Raw genomic sequence first — 24,316 nt, forward strand, 5'->3', positions numbered from 1 at the left:
CTTTCAAGAACAAATACATCAGAAACCTTATAGCTCAGTGATTATTATATATGTATGGAATTTAGTATTGTTGTAATGTTCAGTGTGGTTTTATAGTAAAACTCATGCATTCTCCCTTGCTGAAATATTCAGATTGGTAAACTCTACCCCTCCTCTTTTCCCCCTGCTCCTTGTTCTTCACGGGGAAGTATGTCTAGAGAACTTTGTAAGGCCTACTATTCTAAAGTACCTAGTGACCTGTCTTTACACTTGCGTAACATTTTGTATTGCACCGAATTGCTCACCTAGCTACACTCAGTCAAGAAATATTGAATACAACATGGGAAAGAAATATTTATTTTCTTTTTCTCAATTACAGTATAAGCTTTCTAACTCTTTACTACTTAAAGTGTGGTTCAAAGACCACAGAGTCAACATTACCTCGGAGCTTATTAGAAATGCAGGGTCTCAGATACCCTTTCTACCCCACCCAACTCTAGCTACAGAATTGAAATCAACACTTGAACAAGATCCCTGAGTCGTTCATGTGCACACTATAGTTTGTGAAGCACTACTACAATCTATCTGGCCTGAAATTTTGCCAATAAGCATTTATTTCAATATATCTGCCTTGCATTTGTATAATACTTTTTCAAAACCCTTACACGTCACTTCATCCTTTTCAATGCTAATCTGTATATGCTCTCTCACTGTTACACTGTCCAATAGGACAGCTAACATTAAGACAACAGTCCGTAACCATGGATGCAAGAAGCTCATAGTGGGTTTGAACTTGACCTTGCTCTTAGCTCAATCTTAATTGAGTGGTCAGAGACCCCTTATTTTCACTCTCATTCTTTTTGGTCTGCCATCCAAAATTGTTTGGGAAATGTGAATAATGTGTGTTCATCAAATCTCCTTGCAGTTTAACATGTCTAAAACTGAACTCCTTCCCCCGACAACTAGCCCCTTCTCTATTCTTTTTTAAGACTTTATATTGCAGTAGCACCTACCTAGCTGCCCCAGCCTGACACCTGGAGTTGTCCTTGATTCTTATCCAACTTGGTCTACATCCAATCAATCTTTTTTTTTTCCTGTCATTTCTCACTTCTAAATAGCTCTAGACTTGGTCCCACTGCACTAACTTAGTTCACTCTCCACTCTCCATCATCTTTGGCTTGAAGTACAACTCCATCCTTCCAACTAATCTGCCTGTCTCCAATTGTTCTCCCCTTTGATGTGCAGGGCAGCCAGTGATCTTTCTAACATTCACAGAAGAATGCACCACTTGGGTTGTTTAAAACCCTTCAATGGCTTCCCATTGCCCCAAGTTCAAACTCTGCAATGTGGCCTATCCATCTCTCTAGCTTCACCTCCTGCTCGATATCCTACAGCACAGTGAAGTTCTTGGTGGTCCTCAAAAGGGCTCCCAAACTTCAAACATTCCCTTCAACCTAAAATCCTCTATTTACATTACTGAACCCTCTAAGAGGTCTTCTCTGACCTTCCCTTCCACCAAGCCAGGTGAACTTTCTGCTATTTGTCCTCATCGCACCCTCAACTTTTCATGTCAGAACCCTTACCTCACTTTAGTTTCATTGGCCATTTAATTGTCTAGACATCTTGCAGAAGGAGTCCATGTCTCTCTTGCTCACTGTGGTAACTCTGGTGCCTAATACTCATTGCCTGGCACATGGCAAATGCTCAGTAATCACAGATGAATGAATCAGCCCAAAATCTAAATGGACCTCATGTTTAATTAAATATAAATGTAATTTAACAAAAGTATATCCCCAGCATATAATTTTATAGCTTCCTTGGGATACTTAGGATATCTGTTTAATACACTATGCTTTTTTTTTTTTTTTTGAGACAGGGTCTGGCTCTGTCACCCAGGCTGGAGTGTAGTGGCATAATGACAGCTCACTGCAACCTCTGCCTCCCAGGCTCAAATGATCTTCCTACCTCAGCCTCCCAAGTAGGTGGGACTACAGGTGTATGCCACCACATCAGCTAATTTTTCTATCGTTTTTGGCAGAGACAGGGTTTTGCCATGTTTCCCAGGCTGGTCTCAAATTCCTGGACTCAAGTGATCTGCCTGCCTTGGCCTCACAAAGTGCTGGAATTACAGGTGTGAGCCACTGCGTCCAGCCAACACACTGTATGTTTTTAAATTACATTTTTTAATCTGAATGGTGCCTAGTCATATTTTAAAGCAGATTTCATTACAATTTATAGAATCTAAATATATTCAGGAGAGTATATAGTGAATGACCTGGAAGTTTCTCCTCATGTCCAATGTCAAAAACACATAAGATTCCTGGTTTTCAAATTTGCCATTTCAAAAATTAACACTTGGGGCAGATTTCAAGGAGAGGCTATAACAGTCCTAACAATATCGAGAACTGATTTTTAGTAATCCTTGACTTCCTGCAACTACAGTTTGCTTTCAAATATATGATTTGGCACTAAGAAAAATAAAGCAGGTCTCTTGAAATGACATAGAAGAATGACTCTTACATATATTTTTACTCATCAGATGCATATTGAGCGACATGCCAAGAACTGTTCTAAGCCTTTGAGAAGTATCAGTGACCAAAAAGAACAGGTCCCTGCATTTATGGCTCACAAAGCATCCTGCTAGTGAGGGCTGAATGAATAAGTTGTAGGACTGTGGGTGTACAGTGTTAACTCCTCTTCTGAAAAAACATTCATATGTCTGCATACAAACAGAAAAGGTGTGTACTAATGTTTGTATGTACAAGAAAAAAACGATCTGAGGGGGTGGGGTGGTAGGGGGGTGATAGCATTAGGAGAAATACCTAATGTAGATGATGGGTTGATGGGTGCAGCAAACCACCATGGCATGTGTATACCTATGTATCAAACCTGCACATTCTGCACATATATCCCAGAACTTAAAGTACAATAAAAAAATTTAAAAAAAGATCCAGATGACTGTAGAGTGTTTTATTTCAATAAATGTACCCTGCTTTTAAAGATGCCTTTCATGACTCAAAGTTCTCAAAGACTAAATGAATATTAGTTTTTAAACTGACTGATATAAAAACACTTAAGATACTAGTTTTAATCCTTAAAATATATTCCGTATAATTATCAGAGTTAGGAAGTAATGAAAATATGGGTTTTATACAAACTCTGTAGAGAGGGTCGAGGAGTAGATGGGAACTAGACAACTTTTGAGGTTGCTTGTGATCCTAAGAGTTGATGATTTCATAGCTTTGAATATAATCTCAAAGATAATATAATTTACAAATCAATAAAGCTCATTATTATAGGCAAATGTTCACCTCCACTGAAATCAAAGAAATCAAAAAATAAAAACAGTAAATTATAAATGATCGTCATGGCATCATTATAATAATAAAAATGTCCAACAACTGAGGACTGAACAAATAATATCCATTATAAGGTAATATAGGCCAGGCACGGTGGCTCACGCCTGTAATTCCAGCACTTTGGGAGGCCGAGGTGGGTGGATCACAATGTCAGGAGATCGAGACCATCCTGGCTAACACAGTGAAACCCCGTCTCTACTAAAAATACAAAAAATTAGCCTGGTGTGGCGGCCGGCGCCTGTGGTCCCAGCTACTCAGGAGGCTGAGGCAGGAAAATCGCTTGAACCCAGGTGGTGGAGGTTGCAGTGAGCCGAGATCACGCCACTGCACTCCAGCCTGGGTAACAGAGCGAGACTCCCTCTCAAAAAAAAAAAGTAATATACAAGCAGCCATTGCACATAACATTGAAAGAGAATACTAACTGATACAGGAAAATGATTATGATGTATGGCTACTTCTTTTTTTAAAGCATAACAGCGTAACAGTACATACATATATCACTGTCTGAGTGGTAGGACCAATTTTTTGTTTTCTTTCTTGTGCTTCCTATATTCTTGTTAATTGTTGACAAGAAAGTTATATTAAATTTTGTCCACCTACAAAGGTACTTGAAATGAATAAAGCAAAAAGCAGCACAAATTTCTAACGTGCCATTGCGTTGTAAATTGTCCATTTCCTTTCAGTAGTGGCATGCTGCCATGCTACAGCATGCACTAAAAAGATACTGAGTACATAACACCTTAAATGTCCACTAGTAACATAAGGAGTAAAGTTCTTTACATTCTTTAGATATTTTTAGAAAGAAATATTAATGTCAATGATTTTCCCGCACCAAAGTTAATTAAGACACCAGGTAATGTATCAAAAAGACCCTGTTCATCTCTCTACTTGCCTTTAAGTTTTCGACCTTTTCTTCAAATGATTTAAAAGTTGGGGAGTTTCTATGGAGAGAAAAGAAAAACAAATAGTAAATACAAATACTGAAAAAAAAATCCAACTAGTTTGAAAATACCATTGATTATATTCCTCTTCAACATTTTTCCTTATCGGCAAAAGAACAGATACAATTAACTGTATCATATATGTGCAGGTACATACAAGTATTTATAATGTAAGATTCTCGATTTCTGATCTCATCTTTTTGAGAGTATGCATTTAATTCCATGAATAGGGCCAGTCTCAGACATAAGTAATATAGATATGGTCAAGTACGTGTGTGAGGAGAGGGAACGAAGCCAGGTAAAATAGCAATTCTGTCACTTCCCCAACCAACTTGTCATGGTACAAGAAAATGCCACCATTAGATCCGTTTAATTTTGGTTAAGGTACTATGCTCTAAAATCCCCATTTTGATTCACATCTTCCCTGGCAGAATTTCTACATGAACACACATCACCCAAGTGGGACAAGCTTATGAGGTTCAGTATCAGGGAGCAGCATAATAGACAGGGAAAGCAGGGACCAAAAAGGGGGAGAAGCATAGAAACGGCTTTGCCTACTTCACAACGCTGTCCCAAAGGATGAGGAGAGCACACTGAGCCCACAGGACATTCATTCATCCATGTTACATTCACATCTATCCATATTAATTAAGGAGGATCACAGCGCCTTTGTCTCTCACAAAGGCGCTTTGGACAGAGGGTTTCCAATGCTGTTATCCTATCCAACTGACCTTGAATATCCTTCCTACTACCAAGATGAAAAATGCAAAGAAGGGAAAAGGGGTTTCTTCCTTCCCACGGTGGTGATGGCAGGACAGTTAAGCCAACAGCTCTCAAAGTGTGGGCCCCAGACCAGCTGCTGCTGCAGCTATCGGGAAGTCATGCACAATGCCAATTTTCAGGTCCCACCCCAACTCTACAGGATCAGAGGCTCTAGAGGTGGGGCCCAGCAAGCAGGGGTTTCACAAGCATTCCAAGTGATTTTGATGGACACTGAAGTTTAAGCCAAGCACAGATTGTTAAAAATCCTCTACCTCTCTAGAGAGGTTAGGTGAGGTAATATCACTTGCAAGTGCTAATGAGAGCAGATACTAGAATTAAATCATAGTTGGCTTCAAATGTCACAGTGGGACAAGGGAAGTGAAAATGGGAAGGATGTAGAAAAGGAGAGTGTAAGTAAAGCAAATGCAGACGGAGGTGGCAGGACAAGAGAAGGTTTGTTAACAAGCAGTGCTCACTTGGTGAAGTAAACAGATTTCAGACAGGAAACAAAGGTTTTACAAAATAAAATAGAAATAACTTTTAAAAAACAAAATCAAAACATTTAACGGATCTCTTGCACCCATCCCAACATTAGAGGACGTGTAGCTGAAAACTGATAGAGTGTTAAACACACAGCTTGTTTCAAGGGGAATTCTAGTTCCCTGATTCAGAACAGTTCAAGTTAAACATCTAATTAAAGAAAAATAAAGCATAAGACCAACTACATTTCATAAAAATATACTTTACCTCATAGCAGGCATGCTAATTGAATGCTGAATGGAACGTATACTAAGAGGCAGCATTAAAAAGAGATAGAAATAAGGTTAGTATAGTGGTGCTTCAACATTATTAAAAGCTGACAAAACTTAGCTTCCCAGGAGCTTTATTCTTTTGGCGCCATGAAGAATTACCTACTTTTTGAGGTGGAGGGGATCAAAATTATTCCAACAAAATTTACTTTTATTCAGGAGCCAATTAATTCCCAGGAGTTACTAGAGCTAACAATACCACCTTGCATTTTATAGCACTTTGAAAACTAAAGTGCTTTCACTTAGAGCTGTAAGGCATATAGGAGTTAAATGAGTTACCCTAGGTCACAGCAGAATCAAGAATAGAACTTGGGTCTTCTAATTCAATGTTTATCGCCTCCCCTCAAAAATGAAGCATGCACACACACACACACATACACACATATATACATACAAGCAAGGACAGGGAAGGACCCCTAGTAAGTCAAGGGGTAACTGCCCACTCAAGGACAATGCAGTTCACTGACCACTCAGGTTCAAGGTTATCAACTCTTAGCCATCTCCCATAGAGACCACCTCACGAGATGAGAGTGCCTTCATTCCTAGGCTCGTAAAATGACTGTATTCTGCTAATATTGTTACTATGCTTATAGTAGTTTGACCACCGGCATGACTTTGGTAAATAAACTTTCCTTTGGGTAAAGTGTGTAGGTTCAAGGTATTAATTCTCAGTTATATTTAAATATTTTGTGTGCTTATGATTTCCTTTTCTTAAAGACTCATTTGTTACAAATGATAATATGTCTTCAATGTAGCTCCTCAAATCTAACTTTGCATTAATATCTGATAACATGGAGAATGATTGTGATATATGGATATATGTCAAATATGCTGGGAATCAGTGTAATCAAGATTATCAATGAAATATTTAAGCATCTCTGTACTCAATGTCTTACATAACAGGAAAAGATACATGTAACTCAGCATTCTCTCTATCCTACAATGGTGGTCAATACCTACGGTATAAGACTATAATAATCTATTCTGGGAGGAATTTGATAAATTTCCTACCTGAATCTATCAAAGACTGTTGGTCCCAGTCTCTAAATTTACAACACCAGAACTCTAAGTACCACCTGTTCTTCCTCAGACCCTTCTGCTGAAGCTGCCTGGAATAGTCACATTGCCACAAACCACCTTCTACCATAACTGATATGATAAGTGGATCAGTGAAGCACCACCCACCACCGCTAACCTCCCAGTGGCCTATAAACTGTTTGGAATGTATGAAAAATGAAGGAGTGAAGACAATTAAGACTCTTATCCTGGCATATTGTAATTAGGACACTAAGCTTCTGGACACTTAGATGTTGAAGATCTGGCGGGACCAGGTGAAAGCTGACAGAACGCAGAGGAAACCAGTTCCCAAAGAAAGAATTGAATACAAGCACAGAGAGAGGGAGAGCAAATGAGGTCAGGAGAGGTGATCATGCAGGGAATCCAGCAGGGCAGGAGAGGAACAGGTTTCTTGGTTTCTATAATAGAAGCTATTTCAATTTCCCAGTTGATGGAGCTGGTTTGGGTGGAGCCTGGCCTTGCTTCCTTTTCTCTTCTTGAATTACAAAAAAAAACTTTGTATTTGTGCAACACATTCTTCTTTTTAGGTAAGCTAAAAGTTACACAGCTTTCTGTTCCTAATAATCAAAACTCTTCATTAGGACATTCATCTTGGCAGAAATCGCTGAAAAAGAAGGTGAGTAATGGCCAAATACGTGATAAATTCCTTGTCCAGGGGACCCACACATTGAATTTAATAGTATCAACAAAATGAGGAAACAGGTGGATAAGTGCACATTTCAGAATTTCACAGCTAATTCTAGTCACTGTCCCTAAGAACCCATGTAAAATATCACTTCCTCCAGCAGTGGATCGGTCGGGCTCTATACCACTTTACCCAGCACATACCTACTAAATATGTTTCAGTGGTAATATATCAGGAAAGGCAAGGAAGTGGTTAGACTAAGTGTTTATTTTGTGAAAAAAATCACTAAAGTGAATTTGGTATTGAGCACTTTTCTGTATGCATTATATCACCTTGAAGATAAATATACAGAATAAAATCAGTTAATAGAGTCAAAGACAAGGTCTCTCTGCTTTTACAGTAGCTATTTTAGTAGGAAGAAAAGGAGCACACATCAACTTCAATTCCATCTGGTTGCTGGATCCTCCCCATAACCCACAGTTAGATGAAATTCAATTTTGTTAATAACTAGTCGTAATGTAACTATAGGGTGGCTGTTCTTTCATTTCTGGCTTCTCTATGGCAAGTTACACAAAGCTTCAACTTGCTCATCATTTTCAGTTTCATTCAAGCTTAAATGTAATATGGAAACCTTCAAAAGCAAAATGTCCTGTTGCTGCAGGACCAGAATCATCTCTAATAGATAGGTTGTAAGAATCAGTTACCATCTATAAGGCACATTTTATTAAAAATGTTCTGTCTTATTTGTAACCCTCAAATACATTAATCTGTAATCAAACTAGGAATGCAAACCTGGGCTCCTCAAAACACTGAAAAAAAAATCAGGATAATCTGATTCTCAGTAAGTACTCTTCAATCTCATACTGCATTTACTCTATTTGAAAAGTCATTGTTTAAAAAACAGCTGAATTGATTTTTTTTTTAAATTCCTTGTTTCTAACAGTTATCAGATCCTTTCATCCTTAATACTAATAACAGGGGAGGGGGCAGAGGAAGGAGAAGGAAGGAAGTCGCAGCACAGGAAGGAGGAGAAGGAAGAATTAATGGCTAACACGTTGGAATGCTTACTATGTACCACGTATGCTTTTCACAGCTATCGATGTAATATTATTCCACTTTGCCCTCACACAATCTCTTGATGTTGTGGTCACAGCGGCTATTGTTCAAAGTGCTGGACAGTGCCCAGAGGGGCATTGTCTTAAACCACCATTACTCTGGGAAGGCCCAGGAGGACAGTGCAGGCTCCGGGACTAGCCATGCTTGGTTCCAGTCCTGGTGATCAGCCACTTACACCTGCTGGGCAACCTTGGGGAAGTCCTTAATCTCTCTATGGCTCAGTTTCCTCATCTAAAATATCAAAACAACAATAGCACCTACTTCTGAGGTACTATTGTCTTACTGGGCTTATAAATGTTAATTGTTATTATAACACGTGACTTTAATTGAAACACGAATTAACATCTACTGTATATTATACTTTCACATATGCATAGAAAATATGCAAACAGGAGGGGAAATATAAGCATATCACCTTCAAGCTTTCAAATTTCAGCATTATTTTGGTTTTCAGCTCCACCCCTATAGTCTACAGCAATGCCTGGCACATAGTTAGCACTCAATAAACACTTCTGAGTGAAAGAATGAATGAATAAATGAATAAACAATTTTGATAACTAAAATTGGGAATATGAGCATGAAACACAGAAAAGTTCATTAAAGTGTTTCAAATTCTAATCAAAAGACATTCTTTTTCTGACACAAGGAAAGAGATCATTTCTCTTCCCATTAAGTGGTGGAAATTTTCAGCAAAAGGGAATTGTCTAGCAAGACTTTAATGAGCCCAAAACAAATAAATATCTACAGGGGTACATGAAGAAACACACATTTAAAAAGGAGAAATTTTCTTTGGAAATAAAGGCAAAATTAATTAGCACTTCCTCTTCAATATACCAAAAATATTAGACAAATGTGTCTACTGAATATTACAGTATAGTTTTAATAACACCAAAATTTTATGTTTAACCCTGGCACTGACTGAAATGAGAAGGTTCTTTTAAAGCTTCCCTCAAAATGTAATGGCATGAGTCAATACTTTCATATAGGCATAGAAAATATGCAAATGGGAGGGGAAATATAATCATACCACCTGAGGGAAAAGCAGGCTGCCCAAGAGGGCCTCCCAGGACAGCACTCATGACCACATCCTCCTTGGCCTCGCTACCACCACCGCCCCTCATTCTCAGGACATCAAAAGCAGCTCGCTCTCTCTGTTTCCTTATATATCTGCCTCCCCCCAACCAAGGCATAAGGCAAATATCTAAATCCCAAGTGCTGATTTATCAACTATGTAAAATAAAAACTGTTGCTGAGTCTAATACATTCAGGTTGGCAAAACTGGTGCATTTTCTCCTTCTATATCCATAATTACATTAGGGAGTAAAATCACTGGCATAAGTTTGCCAGGTAAAATGGACCTAAAACAAACAGTGAGTGGGATTAAGGATTAATCAACTATTTCATAGCACTTAGCAAAAGGAGCCTACTGCATCCATCTCCGTGGGAGAAAAGGACTTACTGCTGGGATTGTAACACTCAAAATCTACAGCCTAAGCTCTCTTTCCTTGGATAGTTCTTGAGGGAATGTGGCCAATATTTGCCTCTGTGACTCACATAATCTAAAAGATGTAGGTTTTTTTTATGTATGTGAACACATTAAATCAGAACACAATCACTTCTTGGCCTTGGAATTATTTTTTTAAATGCCTTTACCTAGCCTTTGATTTGTAAGAATTACAAAGTTTAACTTTCAAAAGATAATCTCATTTCTCTCATTTTAATCAAAAGCCTTACTTTAACCCCCACATGCTGATGGGCAATTAAATATTCATAAAAACTTAATATTTATTAAAAACAAGACTGAAAATGGTACAGCATAATCTCAATATTTTTAAAATAAAATGGACAAAGTGACTGTAAAGTGAGCTAGAAAAGAGTTGCAAAACATAATTTGTTGCTGATGAATTAATAAGACAGCACACACTGAGCCATATCTAGGTATGGCTTTAAGGTATAGAAAGGTATTCTTTAAAGGTATAGAAAAGTCTAGTGGTATGTACTGAAGAAACATCGTCCTCAATGGCCCTTACTTTTATATCTTATATTGATGTTTGCATCACACCTAACATTTTATAACCAGTACTGATGAGGCTCTTCCATTCTTAACTTATCCCAAGTCCCCACTTTTCCCCTACTCCACTCTAAGATTTTAAGCTTGATTCTAATAAAAGCCATGTCTTCTTTACCGTTATGCCCATGGGACCTGTCCACAGTAGACACTCTAATGTCAGCAGAATGGGTGATGTATTCAGTTACTTAGAGCACTTTTTAACTGAATGCCAACGATACACAATCACCTATCATTGGTTACTTGATTTTTTTAGCATAATTTTAGCTTTAAATAGTTCAACATTTAGAGTTTATATATCCCTATAATCTACTCTGACTTCCAGGGCTAAGTGTCACCGAGACAGAAGCTATAAGTACCTGTTTGCTTACTTAAAAAGGCAAGTAGCTAGACTACCATGAGTGACTGCTTAAGAAAATAATCTGCATCAATAGGAACAGAGATGAAGACTACTATATTATCCTTCCTGCTTACACTCTAAAGACTTTCCTCCACCTTAGATTCCTCCAACAACTGATTAGATAATCATAGAGTCTGCCTGGGAAAGACAGAGGTTTGCTCAACATCACAAAGTCTCTTTCTATAAGGCATGGTTTGAGCTAACATCTTTTTAATGTGCTTTTTTTAGCTTAATATACCTTTTCCTTATTCAAACCATGAAGTTGCCTTGTGTACATAGAGAATATAACAAGTGTAAAGAAATAATAAAATCGTAAAAACTATAAGCTAGTAAAACAAGTATTAAAAAGTACAGAGTAATGGTAGATTTTACCTTATGTATATTTTACCACAATAAAAAAAAAAAAAGTAGAGTAACCAATAGAAGATGGAAGACTAACATCAGGAGGCAGTACATATGCAGTCTATTACAATTGCATAATGAAACCCAGGTGAAGAATTCCAACATCCTTACAAAAGTACCAAAGAAACAAAAGCATCAAAAACAAACAAAGTCAGACATTAAAAGGGAGGGATTTTGCATGCCACGGTAAAGCTGCTTCTTTTTACCAAAGAAAAAAGTAAAAAAGAAATGTCAAAATCATTTCCATATCCGTTGAACCACAGTGTCAAATACTTCTTTTAATTTATCAATTACTCATGGTATACAAGAAACCCTCCCTTGAAATTAGGAATGCACTAGAGAAAAAGATACTCCAAATGCAAGAAAATTATGTACTGGACAAACACGATCATCCAACACAGCATAGTAATCTAATCTCAGCACACTTTTCTTATACAACTGCTAGACTGCAGTGACGGTTCAAACTCTCCTTACCTAAAGGAATGTGAAAAGGCTTGCAATCTGTAAGAAGCCAGAGTAAGCATTAAAAAAGAAAGAAGTTCTGATAAATCTAAAACAATTAAATAACCTAAGTTTTAAAATGTATAATGTTTTCCCTGGGCTCTAAACTGCTACACAATTCAGTCAGCATAGAGAAAATGAACACCTAATAGATATATACATAATTGTCAAGAGAATTCAAGAAAGCTGTATTTATTACATTATGCTTAGACGACGACAGTCCAAATATAATGAGAGAGGAATTTAGTTATTTTATATAAAGTATAACACATAAATTGACCAAACCTATTCAACCAAGAAATTCTGGTTGTAAGATCCACTTTCCCCACAAATGCAAAACACAAAGCCATGCAATCTGAGCATTTTTTTAAAAACACAAATCTTGCATGCCAACAGAAGCACAGCTGACTTAAACCACATTTGTCATTTTCATCACTATCCTAATCCACATGAGTGAAGGGGGGACACAAAAGCACTGTGAAGTGGTTTTATCAAAATGGCAAGGAAAACTCTGCAGACTAATCTAAAGTACAAATGCAAAAAAAAAAAAAAGCAACAACTCAAAATCAAGATTTTGGCCTAAGCATGAACGTAGTTACAGCTTACTGGTTAGAATAAATCAGTGCACAAATGAGCATGTTGTAATCACACCATGGTATAAAATGTCACATACAGAACGTGAAGCCAAGTTTGAATCGAAGCGTGCACTTCAATGCTCCTGTTGTCATCCCTAGTAACACACCAGGCTCTGCCCACAATCACAAATTTGCAACCAAAGACATACTTACCCTGCATGATCATGAAGAACTAAAAAGACACAGAAGTTCACAACCAGAACTTTTCAACAACCTTAAATGATCATCAGATGATGATCTGATGTCAGAATGCTAGGCCTAGAAGACCTTAGGTGAGCCTTCCAGGTACGGGTTTGAAGGAGTGCCCTCCCTCACTCTAACAGGAGTAGCTAGCATCAACTACAGCCAAGGTCAGGAAACAGATGCAACAACAATAACATTTTAATTTGCGTCAGCTACTTAATGAGCAAGGAAAAACAAGGACATACTTTACGTCTTCCAGCTTTTTGGTGATGACTGAGCCAACAGACGAAAAAGCAGCTGAGGCCTTCTGTCCAGCCTGGGACAAGGTTTCAGATGTCTTCTTGTAACTATATTAAATTATAAACACACAGAGCAAAGAAGGGTCAGCTGATCTTTTCTAGCATCAATTGTTTCAAGTGCAGTGGTCACCACCTGCTGGAGAACTCTCAAAAAGAGAAAACATTTTTCAGAACTTCTAAAATCCTTCATAACCAGCAGGGCAGCATCACCGCATCTTCGTATGTTCAACCCTAAGCTCAGGCACAATCTTCTGCAGTGCCCTAGTCCAGCCAGAAAGACAGAGGCCTATAAAGGCAGGGCCAAAGAAGTCAAGGTAAGGGCTAAAAATAATCATAAAACAAAGATGAAAATAAGCAAGGGCCTGAAAGAACTCACACCTCTTGTTCTTTTCCAAAATCTAAACAAATTTTGGATTATTCCACATAATCTAAACAAAACAAAAATGAAATCAAATTCCTCAGATGCCTTTGTCAACTTGATTTCCTAAAAAAGGGCCGGAAGCAATTAGTAGTTGGCATAAGTAGGACCCATTTGTATTTTATTATCCAAATACATTTTATGGGCATACTTTTAAAAAAATTTTGCATGTCTTTAGAGCTGCCAAATAAGGACTTAGTGGACTTTCAACAAAGTATGTAAAATATGCAATGCTTCAAATTATTCTAGTTTGGTATCTGCTATCACACAAAGGCAAAATTTGCCACCTCCTTCCCAGCTACCTGGAGATTAGAGAAGGGAAAAGTGAAAACAAAAAAATGACGACAACAACAACAAAAAACAAATAAAATAATATCATACCTACCAAAACAATTCCCACATTATGGGAAAGAATGCTCAGGCATTTTTACTTACCCTGTCAAGATCAAATACCAATAAAAAACATGGTTTATGGTAATAACTGTCAAAAAAAAAGTTTCCTGTATGTTTTCCCACTGCCAACTTAGATGGGTAGAAAATGGACCAAAAGATTGGGGACTCAAGTACTGTCATGTTAAATACAGTTGGCCTCACTTCTGAGAGTTAAACTGTAAAACAACTTCTACGCTCACCAGCTCTGCAGATGGCTCTCAATACAGAAGACAGAGCAGTTCGGATTCTGCTGCTAGAAGCTTGCTCCTCCTTGTGCCAGGAAACAAAACTGCATTATGATAATGCTATATCATCGTATGTGTGGTCAAAAAGACAAAAAGCTTAAGGGATTGACCTCTGCCAAGAGCATATATCTGAGACTATGACCTGAGAATCTTACGATACATACAGAGCAAGGTAAAAAAAATAAATTAATAATAATAATAAAGACTGGCTCCCGACCTGAGTTTGAATCCCCACTCCATACTTTGAGAGGTTTGTGACCTAAAAACTTAATTTGTCTGAGCCTGTTTCCTTATCCAGGGTTATCTCACCACCCATTCTTACTGGGTTATTCTGAGGACTAAAGGACACAATGCACATATTTGTGACAAGTCAATACATAACACTTATGGGACTTGAATTTTATTTCTCCAACTGGCTAGCTTTCTTTCTGTTCCTTAGAATAAATGGTCTGGAAAATCTAAGTTACAAAAAAGGCAGGTACACTTGAAAATCAGAAAAAAAAAAGTGTGCCATGTCGTCCAAAGAAAAGCTGCTGAAGCATCCTCATCCTCTTTTTCTTCCCCTCCCCAGACAAAAGGCACGACAGTGTCCTTTACATTCCCAAGGACAGTGTACGATCAAGGGAACATACGCAGATGTTGCTGTCACGTCTTGCCACCCTTTGGCAATGTTCTGTTTTAGTTCCTGTAGAGAATTGATTCCAAGTTTCCGCTTGATCTCTGCTAGATGCTTCTCTTTTGCTGCTAACACTTGAGACAGAGTCTGGATTTCTTCTTCTACCTATGAGGAAGGGGTTAGGGTAGGAATATAGCAAAAGTCGTTCAGTAAGTTAAGATTATTAGCACAGAACTATATCAAAAATTCCAGTCATTAAACATTTTTTGAACCATTTATCTTTCTAAAAACAATGTATAATGTTGTTGAGTAAACTGGTTACTTGCTGATCTCTCCTGTAGAGCTTCTCTCTCCTCCTCCATGGGAGCTCTTTATAATCCCATCTTAAGTTGTTTTGGGCCTTCTCCTCTCTCCCTATACTTCCTTACTCAGCTATCTCATGTAGGTTTAGGACTCAAATTTCTACACACGTAATACTTTATAAAGTACTCTAACATCCACTCTCCCGACCTGTGGGTCTGCCTTTCCAGCCTAGACATTTCTATTTGAATGCCTACAAAACTTGTATTTGTATACTAAATCAAAATAATCTCCATCCCCTACCAAAACACACACAACCAAGCCAAACCCAAATCCAACCTCCTTGCATATTTGATGAGTATATATACTGGATACATATACTCAGTCTCCGTGTCTGGCAAAGTCATGGCCATAATAAACCAAACTGCCTCCTCTTGAGAGCCCTGCGGTGGTTTCATGTGAACCCCTTAATGCTGACTGCCCAGACTTGGCTAGGTGGTTAGAGGTGGGCCCTGAGCCACTGAGAGCCACCCATCAAGAGCCAGTGGATGAGCCCGGTGTGAAAAGAGGTGCTCAACTATTCAATCGCTCTCACTCAGGAATCTAGTTTGAGAAGTAAGATGACATTATGAGTAGAAGCTGAAAAGACTTGAAGAAGCCTTGAGGTAATAGGTAGGCCACAGTGAGATTATGAAAGGTATGGAAAGCTTAAACATGACTGAGGAAGCTAAAACTGTAAGCAGGAGCTATGAAGAAAAGGAAAAAGTGGACAGAATAGAACAACAGGCTAATCCAGGAAAACAGAGAAAAGGGTGGACCCTATTTCAGAAACAGGGAAAAGGGCAGACAGTCTATTTCAGAGAAAAAGAGACACCATGTGGAAGAGACTTTAGGTCCCAGGAAATTGAAAAACCAGGTCCCTAAAGTATATCCATTAACATTCAAGACCCTCAGAGAAATGCGTCTCCTGGCTTGTTGCAAAGCCATACTCTCAGCCCTGACCTGCATGGTATTTCTGTGATTTCAAAGACAACATGCCCCTTTAAAAATAACATAGAGTCAGTCAAATCTTTTCATAGATGATTAAATCTTTAGAGAACACAAAACAAAGAAAATTAGTGCAACGGAGAAAAGGATAAATCAAATGTGATGCAGCTGCCAAGAAAGAAAAAAAAAAAAAAGAAGAAGAAGAAGAACCTACAACATCACTCTCAGACAAGATTAACTGGAACGGAGGTCCCTCAGAACAAATAAATAATCCCCTGTGCTTGTCAGAGTCACAAGTACTGGACCCAGTTTTGTAACTCACATTTTAAGATATACATTGACAAAGTGGAATATGAGAAGAAAAGGACAAAAAAAAGAGGAAAGAATAAGGTTCAAAATTAAATAAATTAAATGATTTGCCCAAAGTCATCAAACAAATAATGTAGGAACCAGAATTTCTATCTAGGTTTTCTGAATGCACGTCTCAGTTTACTGGCTGAATTATCATGTACACTCTCTTAAGCTTCCCAATTCCTCTGTCTCTACTTCAAACTCCAAATCTTCAGACACTTCTAAGAATAGACTTAAATGGTAAGTTTCCTACCCCTTAGCCTTCTCGGAGGTATTCACTTCCTCTAATGAAAGCTGCAAAGACAAACCACTGTAAATCTTTCTGAACAATGCACAACACAGTATATTCCCCACCTTTGTTGGGTAGCTTGTGCTGCTAACACACCTAGCCCAGCACATCACAGCTGCGATTTCTTAATTCAACATATACATGTAAAATAGAGTGACCTTAAAAGCATAAAGAGCATGATTAAGAATGTCTGATGTGTCTATCACTATATGCAAAGATCAACTCAAAATGGACTAAGGACCCAAAACCATAGAACTACTAGAAGAAAACATAGAAGAAACACTTCAGGGCATTGGTCTAAACAAAGATTTTACAGCTAAGACCTCAGAAACACAGGCAACAAAAACAAAAATAGACAAAAGGGACTAAGTTAAAGGAAATCATCAACAGAGTGAAGAGATAACCTGTAGAATGGGAGAAAATTTTTGCAAACTATTCATCTGACAAGGGACTAATATCCAAAATATATAAGGAACTCAATTCAACAGCAAAACAAACAAGCAATTCCATTCAAAAAGTGGGCAAAGGATCTAAATAGACATTTCTCAGAAGAGACATATAAATGGCCAACGAATATATTAAAAATATCACTAATCATCAGGGAAATGCCAATCAAAATCAAAATGAGATATCAACTCACACCTATTATTATGCCTGTTATCAAAAAACCAAAAAATAACAGATGCTGGCAAGGATCCAGAGAAAAGGAAACTCTTATACACTGTTGGTGGGAATATAAATTAGTACAGCCACTATGAAAAACAGTATGGAGGTTTCTCGGAAAAACTAAAAATAGAAATACCATATAATCCAGCAATCCCACTACTGGGTATTTTATCCAAAGGAAAGGAAATCAGTATATCAAGGGGATACCTTCACCCCCATGTTTATTGCAGCACTATTTACAATATCCAAGTGTCCATCAACAGGTGAATGGATAAAGAAAATGTGGTATACACAATGGAATACACTTCTGCCATAAAAAAGAATGAAATTCTGTCATTTGAAGCAACATGGATGAGCCTAGAGAATAATACGTTAAGCAGAATAAAGTAGGCACAGAAAGATAAATACTGCATGTTCTTACTCACATGTGGAAGCCAAGAAAAAAATTTGAACCCATCTAAGTAGAGAGTAACATTGTGGGTGTTAGAGGTTGGGAAAGGGAGAATGCCGAGAGGTTGTGCTTCAAACGACGCTATTGTGAAAGTAAAAGACAACCAACAGAATGGGGAAAATATTGGCAAATTACATATCTAATAACAGTCTAATATCCACAACATATAAAGAAACTTACAACTCAATAAAAAGACAACCCAATTAGAAAACGGGCAAAGGACTTAAATAGACATTTCTCCCAAGACATACAAATGACCAATAAGCACATGAAAAGATGCTTAACACCATTCATTAGTAATTTGAGAAATGCAACTCAAAACCACAAGGAGATACCACTTCATACCCATTAGGATGGCTATATTAAAAAAAAAAAAACAGACATTAATAAATGTTGGCAAGGATGTGGAGAAACTGGAACCCTCAGACACAGCTGGTGAGAATGTAAAATGAAGTTTGGCAGCAACGCAGTTTAAGAGTTCCTCAAAAAGTTAAAGTTAAACATAGAGCTACCATATGACCCAGCAACTCCACTCCTAGGTATACATAACCAAGAGAATTGAAAACACATCCAGCCTGGGTGCAATGGCTCACAGCTGTAATCCCAGCACTTTCGGAGGCCAAGGTGGACAGATCACTTGAGGTCAGGGGTTTTAGACCAGCCTGGCTAACATGGTGAAACCTCATACTACTAAAACACAAAAATTAGCCAGGCATGGTGGTGGTGCACCTACAATCCCAGCTACTCAGGAGGCTGATGCAGGAGAATCGCTTGAACCCGTGAGGCAGAGGTTGCAGTGAGCTGAGATCACGCTATACACTCCAGCCTGGCAGAGCAAGACTCTGTCTCAAAAAACAAACAAACAACAATAAAAAAAAAAATACACCCATACAAAAAGCTGTATACAATTGCTTACAGCGGCATTATTCATAACAGTCCTAAAGTTCAGCCACTATGGAACGCAATTTGGATACTTCTCAAATAACTTAATACAGAGCTACCATTCCCATTGGGAATGGGATCCCTGGCAGCAATCCCATTACTGGGTATAGAAATTGTTCGACCAAAAAGACACCTGCACTCATATGTTTATTGCATCACTATTCACAATGGCAAAGACATGAAATCAACCCAGGTGCCCATTATCCAATGTGGTACATATACATCATGGAATACTATGCAGCCCTTTCTAAAAAGTACAAAATCATGTCCTTTGCTGCAACATGGATACAGCTAGAGGCCATCTTCCTAATCAGATTAACACAGAAACGGAAAACCAAATACCACATGTTCTGACTTATAAGTGGGAGCTAAATATTGGGTAGCTAAATATTGGGTACACACGGACACAAAGATGTGAACACTAAACACTGGGGATTCCAGAGGTGGAGAGGGAGAGTTGGGGGAAAGAGTTGAAAAACTATGTTCACTACTTGGGCAACAGGATCATTAGAAGCCCAAACCTCAACATCATGAGGCATTAACATGTAACAAACCCGCACATGTACCCCTTGAATCTAAAATTTTTTAATAAAAAATTTAAGTTTAAAAATGTTTTAAAGGGGACTATAAAGAAAATGAAAAGGAAAATCCACAGAATGGGAGAAAATATTTACAAATCATACAGCTGGTAACTTCGTTTGTTAAATAAAGACTATGTTTCCTCTTCCATCAATCATGATAATAACACCTGCCCCATAAGACTGTTGTAATAATTAATGAAATAATGCATGTAAAGAGCTCAGCTTAACACCTCCCACACAGCCCATGTGGGATAGCATTAGGTGCTATCACTATTATTTTTATTTTGTTGATAATAAAACAATATTGAGAACTGCCAAGGATTTGGAAAAAAAAAATGCTCTTTCAAAACATTGTAAGAAATATTCTGCATAGCATTTTGGCCATGTTGCTATATACTCTTAAAAACCATTAGACCCAGGCATAGTGCTACTTCCAGGACTTTATCCTAAAGCACTAATTAAAGAAGTGCATAAAGGCTTACATGAAGGTATTTACTTCAAACTATTATTCATAATAGCAAAAAATGGGAACAATCCAAATGTTTATAAATAATATAAATTTAAAATGAGCTTGCAGAAATTCAAAATGGACTATGAAGCAATTTAAAATGAGGTTGCAGAAGAGTATATTGGCATAAAAATGTTTTTGAAAAATCAGTTAAATGGGAAAAGGTTATTTGTATTCCGATGCCCTCTACAAATATAAAAATATATCACCAGGCATGGCAGCCCATGCCTGTAATCCCAGCACTTTGGGGGGCCAAGGCAGATGGATCGCCCAAGGTCAGAAGTTCGAGACCAGCCTGGCCTACATGACAAAACCCCATCTCTACTAAAAATATAAAAATTAGCTGGGCATGGTGGCACGTGCCTATAGTCCCAGCTACTCAGGAGGCTGAGGCAGGAGAATCACTTGAGCCTGGGAGGCAGAGGTTGCAGTGAGCCAAGATCACGCCACCACACTCCAGCCTGGGCAACAACAAAGTGAAACTCTGTCTCCAAAAAAAAAAAAAAAACAAAACAGTTTATCACCCATCTGCCTTATCCATTCTATCCCACTCTTTATAAAACTTTGGGTAAAAAAAATGAGTAGTACAAACAGACAGAAGATCAAAGAGATAGACTTGAACAATACCATACATCAACTAGACCTAACACATACATGTACAGAACAACTCACCCCAAAATAGAAAGTACACTCTTCTCAAATGCACATGGAACATTCTCCAGGGCAGAGTATATGTTAGGCAACAAAACAAGTCTCTATAAACTTAAAGTCATACAAAGCACCTTCTCCAACCACCACCATGAAACTGGAAATCAAAAACAAAAGAAAAACCAGAAAATTCACAACTATGTAAAAATCAAACCACACACTTTTAAACCACCAATGGGCCAAAAAAGAAGTCACAAAGGAAATTCGAAAACACCTTGAAATGAAGGAAAACAAAAACAACATATTAAAACTTATGGGATGCAGTTGAAGCACTGTCAGTAAGAAATGTATAGCTGTAAATGCCTCCATTTAAAAAAAAAAACTCAATAACCTAACTCTACACCTTAAGGAATTAGAGAAAAATTTAAAAAATAGTAAGCTACACCCAAAACTAAGAGAAGGAAGGGAATAATAAGGAAGAGATTAGATATTAGAGTGAAGATAAACAAAACAGACAAAAGAAAACAATAGAGAGAATGAATAAAAGCAAAAGTTCATTCTTTAAAAAGATCAACAATGCATTAAGGGTTAAAAAAAAGAAAAAAAAGAAAAGAAAAAGACGGCCAGGGGCAGTGGCTCATGCCGGTAATCCCAGCACTTTGGGAGGCCAAGGAGGTCGGATCACCTGAGGGGAGGAGTTGGAGACCGGTCTGACCAACACACTGAAACCCCGTCTCTATTAAAAATACAAAAATTAGCTGGGAGTGGTGGCGCGTGCCTATAATCCCAGCTCTTCCGGAGGCTGAGGCAGGAGAATCGCTTGAACCTGGGAGTCAGAGGTTGCAGTGAGCCGAGATTGCACCGTTGCACTCCAGCCTGGGCAACAGAGTGAGGCTCCATCTCGAAACAAAAAAAAGAAGTTCGAGACCAGCCTGGCCAACATGGTGAAACCTCGTCTCTACTAAAAATACAAAAATTAGTCAGGCGTGATGGTGCATGCCTGTAGTCCCAGATACCGGGGAGGCTGAGACATGATAATTGCTTGAACCCTGGAGTCAGAGGCTGCAGTGTGCCAAGATTGCTGCTACTGCACTCCAGCCGCCTCAGCGACAGAGCAAGGCTCCATCTCAAAAAAGGAACGGAAGGGAACAGAAGAAAAAGATGAGCAAACTTGACAAACCTATAGCTAGACTGACAGAAAAAAGGAGAGAAGACATAAATAACTAGAACCAAATGAAAGTGGGGACATTAATACTAACTTTACAGGAACAGAAAGGATTACAAAAGAATACTATAAGCAATTGTACACCAACATACTAGATAGTCTAGAGTAAATGGACAAATTCATAGAAATATATAAATGATCAAACTGACCCAACAAAATAGAGAAAATCTGAACAGGTAAAGAGATTGAACCAGTATCAAAAATCTCCCAAAGAAAAGTCTAAAAGTAGATAGCTTCAATGGTTAATTCTACCAAACACTTAAAGAATGGACAAACCTTTTCAAACTCTTCTAAAAAACAGAAGATGGTAGAACACTTTCCAACTCATCATAAGAGGCCAGCATTACCCTATTTACCAAAGCCAGGGAAAGACATCACAAGAAAATGGCAGTCCGTATCTCTTATGAATATCCAGAAGCATATCAAAAGGATTATAAAACATGACCAAGTGGAATATATCCTAGGAATGCAACAATTATTCAACACATGAAAATCAATCAGTGTCATATACCACATTAATATAATAATAAAAGGAAAAAAATACAATCATTTCAATATGTGAAGAAAAAGCATTTCATAAAAATCCAATACTCTTTCCTGGGGGAAAAAAAAAAAAAACACTAAAACTAGGAATAAAAGAGAACTTCCTCAACGCAAGTCCATTTGTGAAAAAATGACAGCTAATATCATACTTATGGTCAAAGACTGAAAGCTTTCCCCCTAAGATAAGAGAAAAAGATAAGGATACCCATTTTTACCGTTTTTACACAATATTGTACTGAAGAGGTTTAGCCAAAGCAGTTAGACAGCAAAAATAAATCAAAGGCATGCAAATTGGAAAGGAAAAGTAAAACTGTGTTTAATCACAGATAACATGATTTCATATATAGAAAGTCCTAAAGAATCACAAAAAAGGCCAGGCACGGTGGCTCATGCCTGTAATCCCAGCACTTTGGGAGGCTGAGGTGGGCGGATCACCTGAGGTCGGGAGTTCGCAACCAGGCTGACCAACATGCAGAAACCTCATCTCTACTAAAAATACAAAATTAGCCGGGCATGGTGGCACATTCCTGTAATCCCAGCTACTTGGGAGGCTGAGGCAGAAGAATCGCTTGAACCCAGGAGGCGGAGGTTGCGGTGAGCTGAGATCATGCCATTGCACTCCAGCCTGGGCAACAAGAGTGAAACTGTCTCAAAAAAAAAAAAAAAAAAAAAAAGAATCCACAAAAAAATCTATTCAAGAGTGGGTGTGGTGCCTCATGCCTTGAGAGGCCATGGCAGGAGAATCAATTGAGTCCAGAAATGTAGCAAGACCCCATCTCTACTGAAAAATAAAAAAATTAACCAGGCAGATGGTGGCAAGTGCCTGTAGTCCTAGCTACTCAGGAGACTGAGGCAGGAGGATCACTTGAGCTGGAAAGTCAAGGTCGCACTGAGCCATGATCATATCACTGCACTCTAGCCTGGGTGACAGAGTGATACCCTGTCTCAAAAAAAAATTTTTTAATATATTTGAGCTCATAAATTCAATAAAGCTGCAAAATATAAGATCAAGATATAATATTCAGTTATATTTCTATATAACAGCAATAAACAACCTGAAAAGAAAATTTTTTTAAAAATCCATTTCAATCACATCAAAAATAATAAAACACTTAGGAATAAATATAACTAAGGAAGTGTAAGACTCGTACAAAGAAAAATGTTTTGTAATTGCTAAAATAAATTAAGAACTAAATAAATGGAAAGACATTTCATGTTCACGGACTGGAAGACTTAATATTGTTAAAATGGCAATACTTACCAAGTCAATCTATAAATTGAATGCAAGTCCTATCAAAATGCTAATAGCATTTTTGTGTGGGTGGAAAAGCAGATTCTGAAATTCATATGGAATTGCAAGGAATAAGGATTTTCAAAAAGAAGAAAAAGGTAAAGAATTCATACTTCTCGATTTCAAAACTTACTACAAAGCTATAGTAATCAAAATAGTGTGATACTGTCAAAAGAAAAGACACATACATGAATGTAACTAAATTCAGAGTCCAGAAATAAACTCATACATCTATGGTAAACTGAATTTCTTTTTTTTAAACAAGGATGCCACAAGCATTCACTGGGGAAAACTAGCCACATGCAAAAGAATAAAGTTGGATCCCTACCAAAAGCACATACACTAATTAACTCAAAATGGATCAAGGGCTTAAATCTTAAGAGCCAACACTATAATAAAGTCTTAGAGGAAAACACAGGGGTAAATCTTCATGATCTGGGATTCAGAAATGAATTCTTAGATATAACAGCAAAAGCACAAATCAAAACCACAATGAGATATCACTTCACACCCACTAGGATGACTATAATCAAAAACACAGAAAATAACAAATTGCCAGGGATGTGGAGAAATTGCTAATAGGAATATTAAATGGTGTCAATATTGTGAAAACAGTTTGGTGGTTCCCCGAAAAACTTGAAACATGGGCCAGGAACGATGGCTCACA

At 37.8% G+C, this 24,316-nt stretch overlaps 1 protein-coding gene across 8 annotated transcripts in view; it reads right to left on the reverse strand.

The window, feature by feature from the left end:
* The window catches only part of TPD52 (tumor protein D52), a 136,585-nt gene that overhangs the window by 2,015 nt on the left and 110,254 nt on the right, over positions 1-24,316 (reverse strand). For 3 of the 8 annotated variants that reach the window (XM_015145521.3, XM_077942514.1, XM_015145523.3), the window contains 5 exons: positions 14,884-15,032; positions 13,103-13,204; positions 12,013-12,039; positions 5,789-5,830; positions 4,231-4,279 (listed from right to left, as the gene is read on the reverse strand). In XM_015145521.3, the coding sequence (XP_015001007.2) occupies positions 4,231-4,279; positions 5,789-5,830; positions 12,013-12,039; positions 13,103-13,204; positions 14,884-15,032 (369 nt within the window). The remainder of the gene's footprint in view (positions 1-4,230; positions 4,280-5,788; positions 5,831-12,012; positions 12,040-13,102; positions 13,205-14,883; positions 15,033-24,316) is intronic. The other 5 variants (XM_077942515.1, XM_015145525.3, NM_001266142.1 and 2 more) reach the window with 2 other exon arrangements.

The sequence above is a fragment of the Macaca mulatta genome, chromosome 8 (assembly GCF_049350105.2).
Source record: "Macaca mulatta isolate MMU2019108-1 chromosome 8, T2T-MMU8v2.0, whole genome shotgun sequence".
NCBI classification, from domain to species: Eukaryota; Metazoa; Chordata; class Mammalia; order Primates; family Cercopithecidae; genus Macaca; species Macaca mulatta.